The 12,055-nt window shown below is 36.2% G+C and overlaps 1 protein-coding gene across 1 annotated transcript; it reads right to left on the reverse strand.

Annotated features, from left to right (window-relative positions):
* Window positions 1-298: 298 nt before the first annotated feature.
* Window positions 299-11,672, reverse strand: LOC121948481. Its single transcript, XM_042493879.1, has 9 exons — window positions 11,663-11,672; window positions 11,155-11,286; window positions 7,146-7,236; window positions 6,055-6,155; window positions 5,883-5,966; window positions 5,669-5,730; window positions 5,515-5,579; window positions 1,987-2,068; window positions 299-1,100 (listed from the first exon to the last, which is right to left on the reverse strand). The coding sequence occupies exons 2-9, from the start codon at window positions 11,275-11,277 to the stop codon at window positions 299-301; spliced, it is 1,410 nt and encodes a 469-aa protein (XP_042349813.1). The 5' UTR covers window positions 11,278-11,286; window positions 11,663-11,672.
* Between the last annotated feature and the right edge of the window lie 383 nt (window positions 11,673-12,055).

Genomic DNA, 12,055 nt, shown 5'->3' on the forward strand with positions numbered 1-12,055 from the left:
TAAAGAATTATTCATTGATATTTACACTGATTCAGATTTTTTTAATGGATTTTTTTTTCTTAAAGAAGAGACTCCATCTGGAAATAATCTTTGAAGTTGAGTTTCCTTATTGATTTATTGTCACGGGTTACCAAGGGTCTGAGTATGAGACTACATGTTGGGTTTTAAAAGAAAGATGTGCATAATGTGTTTTGAAAGAAATCTCTGATTTTACTTTACCAGAACATTAAATGAGCTGATTTCATTAAATGTGACTTTTAAGTCACATTGATTTCATATTGTTCTTTTCCTTCTTGCTCTAATCCTCAAGTGAAGGGAGAACTGAGATCATGCTTCTCAGCTCATCCACAACTTTTTGCAAGTTGTGTGCAGCCCCTCTTATTGAATGGACAAATTTCATGGTATCAGATCTGACTGGAGTTTGGATGTTTTTGGAAGACTGGTTCTGTGCTCTGGCCTGTCTGATGTGACGTAGCTCTTTTGCATCCATGGCAATGAAGAAGACATCAATTGCCACAAATAGACCAGCGAACACACCTGTCGCTACCTCTGCAATACGTACAACCCTGGATGCCTGTGCTGCAATTTTGCCAATGTTCATCACTTGAAGTAGTCGAACCAGTTCAGCAACGCCACCCAGGCCCCTCCCCGCTCTGCAGCCAAACTTTAACAGGTTACTTTCATCTAACTTGCTGCCAGTTATGTTAGCTGAGTCACATCTGCTCCTCATGTTCTCTAAGATGGAGACTATCGCCTGGAGCCATGCCACAACCACATTAACTTTCTCTTCAAGCTTTTTAATGATGCTTCGAACAGCTTTGCGATCAGAGGACTGGTTGAACATATTGGTGATATTTGAGGCACCAGCAGTGAATCCACCAGCCACACTGACTCCCACTCCTACCCCAGTGACAATAAGAGAGGCTCCCAGAGTGAAGGGGGCCAGTATAAGGCCTACTATGGATGTAATGCCTCCCACCGCTCCAATCACTCCACCTGTCAGACTGCCAATGGTGGTGCCCTGATGCACACGCTCCAAACCTTCAGCCACTCCCATAGCTTGTCCACATCGTCTGGAGGTCCGCCACGGTTGTTTTGCACTAAAAAAACAGGTCATTGTCAGGAAAATTAGTTACCTAGACAGTTATTGACAGTTTTGAACTAAAGAGCAACTTGTTTGTGTGTGTACTGAAGGACCCCATAACATCACTGTTTTGTGTGGTCACAGGTGTAATAATGCACATTTCTTACCTCACTTAACTCAGTGATGCTGGGTGTGGTCAGATGTGAAACACTGCTGTTCAGTCTTGTGCTAAATTACTTTTTTAAGTTTTACTTAATCAATAAAGGCACAAATTAAATAATACAAAGTTTTGTGCCCATTCATTAACTTCTGTTTTGAAGACTTTGCTTTATCTGTAATAATACAAATAATGTAATAAATAGGGCTGCATCAATTGTCAATCAATCAAAATAATCGTGATTAGCATTTTTGCCAATATCGAGCAGCCCTAGGTTGAGTTGAGGGGCTGGTTGGTCTCAGCCCCGCACTCATGTTAACAGAACCCAATCAGAGCAGAGGAGAGAGAGATGGAGGCAGATATTAACATTCAGACCTCAGCTTTAAGTGGCATCTCAGCCAATCACACTGAGCCTAGCTGTTTTTGGCTAATTTTAGTTATCTAACTGCAGCTTTCTTTTATCACAAAAGTACAACAGCTAGCCATGTAATATTTATAATCTGTATACTCTATATTAGTGCAGCAAATATTAACAAGGTAAGCTAGGTGACAGTTTTTTTTAGCTTAGTTTTTTTTATTTTAGTTTGTTTTGTATCACGATTACAGGTGTTTGTACACATCTGCAGTGTTACATTTGCTTGCAAAGCTGTGCTTCTGTCAATAATCATTTTAGGGCTTAAAGAAGAAATTAGGGCTTGGTTTGATGTGATATGAGTACAGTATTGTGTTTGCAGAAATGTCGTACCTTTTCTGATAGACAACGTATAATAATAGGACTCTCAAGGATGTCACTGGCTGTTGGTCTTGATTGAGGATCTTTATTGAATATGCCATTCAATATGTCTGAAAGCTGTGATGAGAATTCATCTGGGAGTGATGGGTAATGACCACTGATGATCTTGGGGATGAGCTTGATTGATGACTCTGCTGAAAACTGAAGAATTATTGTTAGCAATACTCAATACTATGTTGTATACTGACATATATATACACACACACACACACACACACACACACATACACACACACAGTGTTGGGCACATTACTGAAATTCGTAATTAATTACAATTGATAGTTACTCCTATCAAAAAGTAATTAAATTGCTTTAAAATTACATAAATAAAATGATTAATAACAAAAAAAAAAATGTGATTCCTTTAACTATCTGTTTAATGCTTCAATTATATATGCACATGTTATTTAGTGTTGTTTTGGCACAGCTTGGACAACACTGTTAAATTCTTTATACACTGGCCCCATTGTCACTATGATGAAAGTAAGCAGTTGAACAGCAAAACAATATTTTTAAAAACTTTTCATAGGAATATTTATTGTAACCTTAGCATGCCCTCGAACCGAGCACCAGTAGGCCTACACTGTTTTGACAGTGTGAAATATTGCATAGCCTGACAGATTCACAGACACGCAACAGTAATTTCATACTTAACACTTAATTTAATACAGCGTGGTTTAACCTTTGTTTATCCCATTAACAGAAATTCAAATCAATTTAACTTTCTTCCTGCTTCTAATGGCCTGTCTGATGTGAAATAGCTCTTTTGCAAGTCCATGGCAATGAAAAAGACAACACATTTGCCACAAATAGACCAGCAAACACACCTGTCGCTACCTCTGCAGCATGTACAACCCTGGATGTCTGTGCTGCAATTTTGCCAATGTTCATCACTTGAAGTAGTCAAACCAGTTGGAGCAACTCCCCCAAGGCCCTCCCCGCTCTGCAGCCAAGCTTTAACAGGTTACTTTCATCTAACAGAAAAAGTGGTACAGAGTCAGTATATACTCATCAAAACCTCATGTTCTGTAAGCTGGAGACTATCTCCTGGAGCCATGCCACAAAAACATTAACTTTTCTCTAGAAGCTTTTTAATGATGCTTCGAGCTTGTCCACATCGGTCTGGAGGCCGCCACGGTTGTTTTATGAACTCCATTCATATCAGCTTCAATAATGGATGATTTAAAATAACAGTAAAATTCCTCTCATTTATGAAGTTGACAAGATCTGCCTTGCTAACAACATGATTCTCTAAATGTTTCAAAATAAAATGCCTTGTGTCAGCAACTGATGGGTTTGAATAACAAGTCCACAAGACATTGTCAGAGGGTATTTGTTTTGAAACGAAAGCAGGGAAGTTGAAAGTAAACAAACATCTTTGTATTTCCTCATCTCTGTGACAGAGAGAGACTTTTAAACTGCAGAAAAAGTGGTTACAATGCTGTGAGTCAGTATATGTATATATAAAGAGAGAGTGAGAGATATAGATCTAGATGGATAGATGGAGATAGTGATAGAGATTTCACTGTCTATTTCTACTGACAAACGTGTGGCACGCGTAAAAAATCAGTGAGCCACGTTTCTCTAGATTTGCCGCAGCTGACATGCAGCTGAGACATGCCTGGCCATCTTCAGTCGGGCAGTGTGGATGCTTCAACCTGATAACACAGATGCTGAAATAGAAAAACATGTTCGGCACTGCTCATGCACTGTTGGTGCAGTGCTGCTCTTGTGAAACAGGAGCCAGTTGTCTGCTTCTTTGACAGAGTAATGAGTAATGAGTAACAAGTAATGAATTTATTTGTATTTGAGTAATCGTAAATGCCGTTACTGAATAAAGCAAATCTGAAAGTAATAAACTACATAATAATTGATACTGCCAAAAGTAAAATACAGACTTAGTGATGGCGTTACTAGGTAACGTGTTACTCCCAATGCAGCGTGAGAAACCTGTGAGATTATGAGATTTTTGTATATTTATATTGATATATATATATATATATATATATATATATGGGTCTTAGACGACCCAAAATTGATATCAGAGAGAGAGAGAGAGAGATAGAGAGAGAGATCCCTTGAGAGAGAGAGATAGATAAATATACTTAAAATAGATGGAGACAGTGATAGAGATATGTAGATTCAAAATTACACAAAATTTGCTTTCTTTACTTTCTTCTTCACAGATACAGCTGATAGAAATTACAAAGAATACATAGTCACTTGTGGTGGTCTGTTTAATCTCAGTTATGTTTTCATCAATTACATTTTTGATGAAATGCAAACCTTTAGATTACTTACTGCTGGTTGTCGAGTACAGAGTTTATAGAGTATGCATCCCAATGACAAATGTCACTGTAAATGAAGCAAATTTAATAATAATAATAATAATAATATTAAATAAATAAATAATACTTTAGAATTCTTTTTCTGTTGTTGTTCAGGACGTTTGCACCTTCCCACTGATGCTAGTTTTATGTTGTTTGCGTCTAAAAACTGTGGATATTTTCACCTGCTTTTTCAACGTTTGGGGTCTCGCCATTAATGATTGACCCATTGGCTTTTAGACTATCAGTCTGTTGAAATTACCACAACTGTCTGCACACGTCCCGCTTACCATTAGTGCGTAACCACAACCCAAAGTGTATATTTATGCCTATGTGAAAGCAGAACTGATGGTGCTTCTGCTGCTGCTGTGCTGCTAATGCGCTGCTTTCACTCTACAGACCATGCAGACAATGTGTAATGATCACAAAGTACTGTTGTTAAAGTGGCCTCTTCTGTATTAAATTTTCATATCATGATTTGATATCGTGACCAAAATTATCACGATAATCGATACACTCTTTCGATAATTTTGGTTTAATATGGGCTGCAAAACAAAATTGTTGCTGCTAACTTTGGTTGAACTATTATAGTCTGAGAGTCAGACTCACCAATCAATTTAGCTTGTTAAAAAATCCACCTGCCAAGCATATTTTTAACCAGACAAAATTATAAATTGTCTTTTTTGTTTCACATATGCATTTGTTTTAGTAAATTTAATTGAGATCATTATTTTGATTTGATTTGATTTTTATTTATTGCGAACATGTAAAGAAAAAAATATGTCTGTATAGAGGCGTATTTTATTATTTATGGGCTGGTTTAATTGATTTGGTGAGTGGCAAAAAGAATTTCCTTTTGGTGCCTTGATCTGAAATGTCAGCGTTTTCACACCAGCCCAACCGTAGTGACAAGGCGGCTCTGTGGTATTTTTGGTACCATTTTTTAAAGTTTATCTGGCTCACACATTCAGTTTATGGCTTGAGGATTCTTGAGATTTTTTACACTGTGCACAGTCCTTTTTTGTAATAATAACCTAAACCAAGAGGATTACTTAATGTGTTCGGCCTTAAGGTGGTTAGGTAATCATTTTAGTAAAACATTTTTTTTTTTTTTTTTTTACCTTTTGGTGTCATAGGTCCCCTCTGTGAAGACTTCTGGTGGCAGAAAATTTATTTTTCAACTGATTTGAATTGTTGCTTGATTGAGTGCTTTCTGAACTGTGTGAAAAACAGCAAAAAAGTATCAATACAACAAAACAAGATATTAAAAAAGAAAGAAAAGAAATTAAAATAATGGGGCACAGTACTTGTCATGGATGGTTCCTAATCCGCCCAAACACACAGTTCCAATTTCTGTGAGGAATACATTCTATAAAAGAGGAAAGTTAATAAGTAATAAATGATTTAAAGTGTGTATTTTACTGCCCAAACCTGTGAAAAATATATGATGGTGAATTTAGAAATAGCACATCATCAATACATATGTTGTCTTAGTCAGTGTTGTTGAAATCTGTACTGTACCTCGAGTCTCAGGCGTCCGTGGAGGATGCCCTTTTCATGAATGGTTCGCAAAGCAACACAGATCTCGGCAATCCAGCTCAGTATCTAGGAAACAAATTATGGGCTCTATAACAACAGCAAAGATATTTTCACTGATGTAGGTTTGATATGTCTTTGTATCAGACTGCTGTACCTGTGACTCTTGTGGGGAGTCGCTCATCTTTCTGATCTTTGCAGCGAGGCTCCCGCCCTGACAGTAGTCCATTACTATATAGTAAGCGTTATGTTCTTCACCTATAGGACAAAAACAAGCGGAAACAAAACTGTAATTTACTTTTATTACACAGGTAAGAATAGGAATGTGACAGTGGGAAATGGCCAACTAAATCCTTCAAACTTGCCCTCTTTGCTTTCCACTCTAGCAAAAGCGATCCTTCTTCCAACCACTTCTGTCCGAAGTGAAAGGGTGTTTTTTTTAACAGCAGGGGACATTGTGAATGTCCAGAAATGAATTCATTGCATAGTTTGTGTTTTGCATTCATATCCTACCTCAGAAATAACAAGATATTTTTTAATTGTTTGAAATAATTAATAGAATATTTTTTCAGTCAGTTTTCTGTAATCTTTTTGTAATTAAAAAAAAATAAATAAATAAGGAGACAGTAAAGCTCCCACAAGTAGCATTTGAAGTCCTGTGTGTGATTTATCCTGGCTTTATATGAGTAGAAGAAAGTTAGCTGCCAGGCTAATTTATGCATTTTCTTGTTTGGTCTGTGAACCTTGTTTGTTCTAATTGAACCAAATTCTGAAATGTTACCTTTGTAAAATATTGGTGTTGTCCCTGGCTTCATATGAGTAAAGGACAACTCCGCTAAACAATTTGTCTACTTTTGTTTGTTACTGTCACTGTTCAGCACATGTATAATGTGTGTTTTAGGTGTGTTTTTAAAAAAGTCAAAATTTACAGCACTTCACAGAAACCCCAATGCTGACCAGCATTTTAGTGGTGTAAATGTAGAGTGACACAGACACATCACTGCACGAGGATAAATGCTCACATACTTATGGAAGCCAAATGTGTAGACGTGGACATAGTGTAGGCTCAAATCAATGCACAACTATAAATCTGCCTTTAAGGGCTTTATTCTGTAATACATTCATTTTGAAATTGTGTATAGTCCCATTACTTGCATCAGAAATCTTTTATATGCATACAATATTTGTTTATGGACATCACCTTAGGTAACAATTTCAGGCAGAAAACTTAAAAGCTTTAAAGCTTACCTTTGAAAGAGTTCTTGAGGCTCACGATGTGAGGATGGTTAATTGACATAAGGGTTTCAATTTCTGAGGTTAATGCTGAATTAGTGGATGTCTGTTAAACATAAAACAAAACACTTGCATTAGAATGGCCTGGCAGAGGTGGCTGCAGAGTGACCGCCAGGACACACGTTAAAGCTGTACGTCTGCGATTGTTGTCAACAAACTGGAGGACAGTTTATTAGCATCGCTGGCGTTTGCCAAAAGTAATAGATGTTTGTGTTTCACTCTCACTGTCAATTATAAAGTCAAAGAAACAGCATAGAAGTGACAGGGAAGGAATTATGAGCCATGTTCACCAACTGTTCTTAAGAATATTTTTTTTCTTAAAACATACTTGCACAGTTGGACAGAAAAATGGTGTTATCTTCTTTTCTTGTACTGCATTTCAAAGCTCTATCTGAATATAGGTGAGGGCATTTTTATATTTTGTATGGGGATGTCCTGATCAGGCCGCAACCCAAAAGATTAAATTGATGGTTTGTCATTTTTTTGCTTTATTTTTATTTTGTGTTGAACAAATAAATAAAAATAATTAATAATATGTTTTTTGCATTCTAGGTATTGGTAGACACTGATAATTAAATGACTTGGATAAGGATTGGAAGCAAAAAAAAGTGTTCAGGATTTATGTAAAAATGTCTTCTTAAAATAAAATAACATTTCAAAACATCATCGTCAGTTATACTTCAAAATTATGTATCTTCAATCATGACAGAGTATACACTAGTAGGCATTATGCCCAACAAAAAAAGGCCAGTCTTAACTGGTGTTAAGACTGGGCTTCCAAAATAAAGTGTTTCCAAAATAAAATTAATGCAAGAGCTGTTCCATTCAAATGAAAGGAATGTAGTGCAATCTACATTTAGCAAAATAAATAAAAGCAATGTAAAATACAAGTCACTTTTAGGGGGACTAACTCTGTAACTTTTGTCTGACAGAAATAATTATAACTAGAACATTCTTTATGAATCAGAACAGTCCAGCCTTAACTGGGCCTTAAGACATACCGCTGCCTGCTGATATGAGTGCTGTATTTTCATATTTATAAGCACATATTACACTCATTTATGAAGTTGTGCAAGCTCCTGCACAGCTGACAACCCCATTCTGTAAATGTTTCAAAATGAAATGCATTGTATCAATAACTCATGGCATTCTGTCCACAGAGACACAGTCAAAGGCCTTTTATTTTGAAAGGGAAGCAAGGAAGTTGAGGTTAAACAGACATCTTTGTATTTTCATATCTCTTTGACAGGGAGAGACTTTAAACTGCAGTAAAAAGGGAAACAGAAAAAGAGATGGAGAAAGATAAGAAGAAATAAAAAAGAAAGGGAGACTCAAAAAAGAAATAAAAGAAGAGGAGGGTAGTAGGAACTGATGGAAAACACCTTGGAGAGCAAGTTTCATCAGCCATGTCAAACTCATGGATTTGTTAGCACAGGCCTAACTAGCATTAACTTGAAGAATAAGTTTTCTAGAGGTGAAAAGAACGATGTTCCTGATGCTTCAGAGTCTGTGGCGATCCAAAACTTAAATATCTATAAACACAAATGTAGAGGCATATTTACAGAGTCTGTGGCAAACTTTAGAAAGTCCTAAATAAACATTGTTTTAAAGAACTACACTTTGGTTGCAAGTTGGGATGAGCAACACCCATATTTAGTGTTTTCCATTAAATGAGTATATTATTTCAGCGGCTATAAATATATATTTTTTAGACAAAAATCAAACAGTGGCAGTAATTCTTCACAGGTCAGAATTGTCTCTCATGACTGCTTTGTGTCTTACTATAGTAATTTTCTGTCACTATGTTCATCAGTTCTGGAGGAAGTACTGGTGGTTCAGATACTGTCATCCACAAAGCTTTACTTCTTGATGAAACTCATACTGCGCACTACTACTGCCACCAGACCCCTCTGCGGAGAGTGTGACTCAAACAAAGAAAGCATTACTAACACATAAGGTACAAGGTAGAATCAATGACATATGTTACTTTGCCCTGCAGTAAATCAATAAACAAGACATTTTCCAACACATTATCTCTCTTGCTTCATCCTTACGTTTAATTTTAATGCTAATTCTTGCAGGTAACTGGTCAGAGTATTTACATTGCTCATAGCCTGGGGTGATCTGAGGTCACTTATGAAAAGCCAAAAGTGAAACATGAGAACTGTGTTTTGTAACCAATTAACAGATGTGGATCAGAGACACATCTTGTACAAGAATAGGATGTTGTGAAATGGTTGTGGCAGTAACTGTCATTTACAAGATGTTCTAAGACACTATCAGGTACACACACACACACACACACACATACTCACACATGCACACACATGCTACTTCTTATTTTAATGTTGCAGTTCAATCATAAGAAAACTGAAGTGAAATATTTTTGTTTTTGTAATCAGTAACAAATGAATAACAGAGAAACACCCTTTGAGAGATCAGGATGTTGTGCAAACGATGTGTCAGTTATTTTCAGCCAGAAAAAAACATATTCCCACGGTTCTGTGACACAACATTGTTTTCAAAACACAACATGTTACAAGTTCACGTCATCTTATAATGCTTCACGTCTGTCTGCTTGACCAAGCGGGCGGATAGACAATGGACAGTACCAAAACAAACAAACATGGAGGAGCTGAAAAGACACACCGATGAGCCTTCTTAAAATGAGGAGGAGTCAAACAAAGAAAGCATTTGGCATTTGGTTTTTCTCTCTCTGTTCTACGTCTCTCTGCCTCTCACGGACACACACAAAAAAAGCACCAGAAAAATATCAACAACTCCAACCCGACACGAGCCAGGTCCTTCAATATGAAAGCACTTTTGGTTCTGCTTTTATTTTTTAATTATAACAGTATTTTATTTACCTTTACTATAACAGTACTTTCACTTTATACTTTACTTTGTTTAACATTAAAACAGTGGCTTATTACACTTTAATATAACAGCAGTTTTTGTAACTTTATTTTATCGCTAATTTATTTTTAACTGTAGTTCCTTTAATAATTTATATTTCAATCATTTAAAGTAGTTTAGTTTAGAGATTTACGTAACTTGCATCAGTGCATCCCAAGGAGGATGTAAAGCCTGTTTCACACAGCGCGTCGTGAGTGTGAGACATCAGCCTCACTGAGCAGCAGCGTGTTTCATGCCTGTGGTCACGTGGACGTGCTGCAGCTGACACGCAGCTGAGACAAGCCTAAAAAGGTGCTACTCACGTGAGCAATGTGCACGCTCTCCTTTGATAACATGATCCCCAAAAAACAAAAAACAACACTTTCGGTTTGATCTTAAAAGCTGTTAAAAACATACAAAAATAAAATCAAATAAAGCAATTAAGATAATTATTAAATGCTATTGTATTTTTTAAGTTTAGAATCATGTTCAACATATACTTTTTTATAATCTCATGGGGCACTGTGAGGACCTAAACATAAGATGTAGTCTTCACTCTTCTGAACAACCTTATCCTGTCTTAGGAAAGAGCAAAAAAAAGCAAAAAGCAAAAGAAATTTCTCAACAAAGAAGCCTTAAAAGAATGTATGATTATAGGTATATCGAATGCTATACAAAGTTCCAACAAATATCAGAAAAAGCAAATAATCTGCGCATAAGTCATAATAATTGCTAAAATCTGCAGTTAAGCATTTGGGTTATTTGCAGTTTATCAGTTGTTCTCCACTGTTATCGTTGAATTTAACATAATGTGAAATATCCCTTAAATATGTCTTCAGTTTACTTAATGATTGTAAAGAAGTCCTCCAAGGGAAAGGGTTGGAAACCACTATACACGGTCCAGCCAAATACGAGGTTTGAACCTAGTCTTGTTAATAGGGTTTTACTTATTTATGATTTATTGTTTTTTATTATTATTTCCCTAATCTCAGGGTTAAGGCATTCAGACTTTTCACCAATGCCACTCTCTGAAACACAGCCCTGGACATATGTTTGTTATTTTACTTACCCGACCCAACATGATCTTCTTTATGAGAAATGTGTCGTCTCCCTTTGTTGCAACAACAGAATTATCGGTTTCCCTTTGTAGATTGTAGCCATGCTTTTTCAAGATGCTCTGTCCTTGCCCCATCTTTATTCCCTGATGGCAGACAAATGATTAAATCAAAACTTGTATTGTCATGTCAAGACTTTTTAAAAACTTTTTTTGTCTTAATTCTCACACAAAATAGTTTTCCATTTTATGTTAAAGTACAGATCTCATTTAAATTTAACTTACAAAAGGTCTCTTGCTTTTTCTCTTTTTTAAATGGACCTACAACTCTCTTGTCAGTCTATGATTTACTCATTAACCTTCAATTACGAAAGGAACATCGGTTTACAAACCAAATTCTGCATTTACCTTTAAAATTGTTTTGATTTCTGTTGGATAACAACAGAACGATAGAAAAGAAAAGCCTTGTATTGTGATCACTAAAACTACACCATATTTTTTAACATAAAAGTACTTTACGTACCCAGCTGTGATGAAAGATGCTCAGCTCTAAGAACCAAAAGTGAACCTTACCTTTTTAAACTTATTCAGGTCTCTACCCACATCCTACTGTCACTTCCTCCTCATCCTCCTATCACAAGATGTTAATATCATAATGTATTTGCATTCATGTGTCAGCTGATGTTGCTCTGTACCAGCAAACAGACAAGAATTCACAACATTAAGCAATGAATAAAATGTGTTAAAAGCTGTCAATTTTTAAAACCAACAATTTGTTCTGATAATGTCTGTGTGAAAATTTACTTTTAAAACGTGTCATGTTCTGGCTGAAACATACTTTTTGGACACAACTGGAAACAGGATGTTTTTCTGGTGTTCATCTGTCATCTGTATTCTAAAACCAGTTCTTCTGTTT

Source organism: Plectropomus leopardus, chromosome 9, assembly GCF_008729295.1.
Source record: "Plectropomus leopardus isolate mb chromosome 9, YSFRI_Pleo_2.0, whole genome shotgun sequence".
Lineage (NCBI taxonomy): Eukaryota > Metazoa > Chordata > Actinopteri > Perciformes > Serranidae > Plectropomus > Plectropomus leopardus.

Coding starts and splice junctions, on each gene's coding strand:
- LOC121948481 (XM_042493879.1), bottom strand. CDS start 11,277: ATGGGGCAAGGACAGAGCATCTTGAAAAAGCATGGCTACAATCTACAA. Junction 6,156..7,145: donor CCTCAAGAACTCTTTCAAAG/GTAAGCTTTAAA, acceptor TTTGTCCTATAG/GTGAAGAACATAACGCTTAC. Junction 5,580..5,668: donor TTAGGAACCATCCATGACAA/GTACTGTGCCCC, acceptor TTTTTCACACAG/TTCAGAAAGCACTCAATCAA.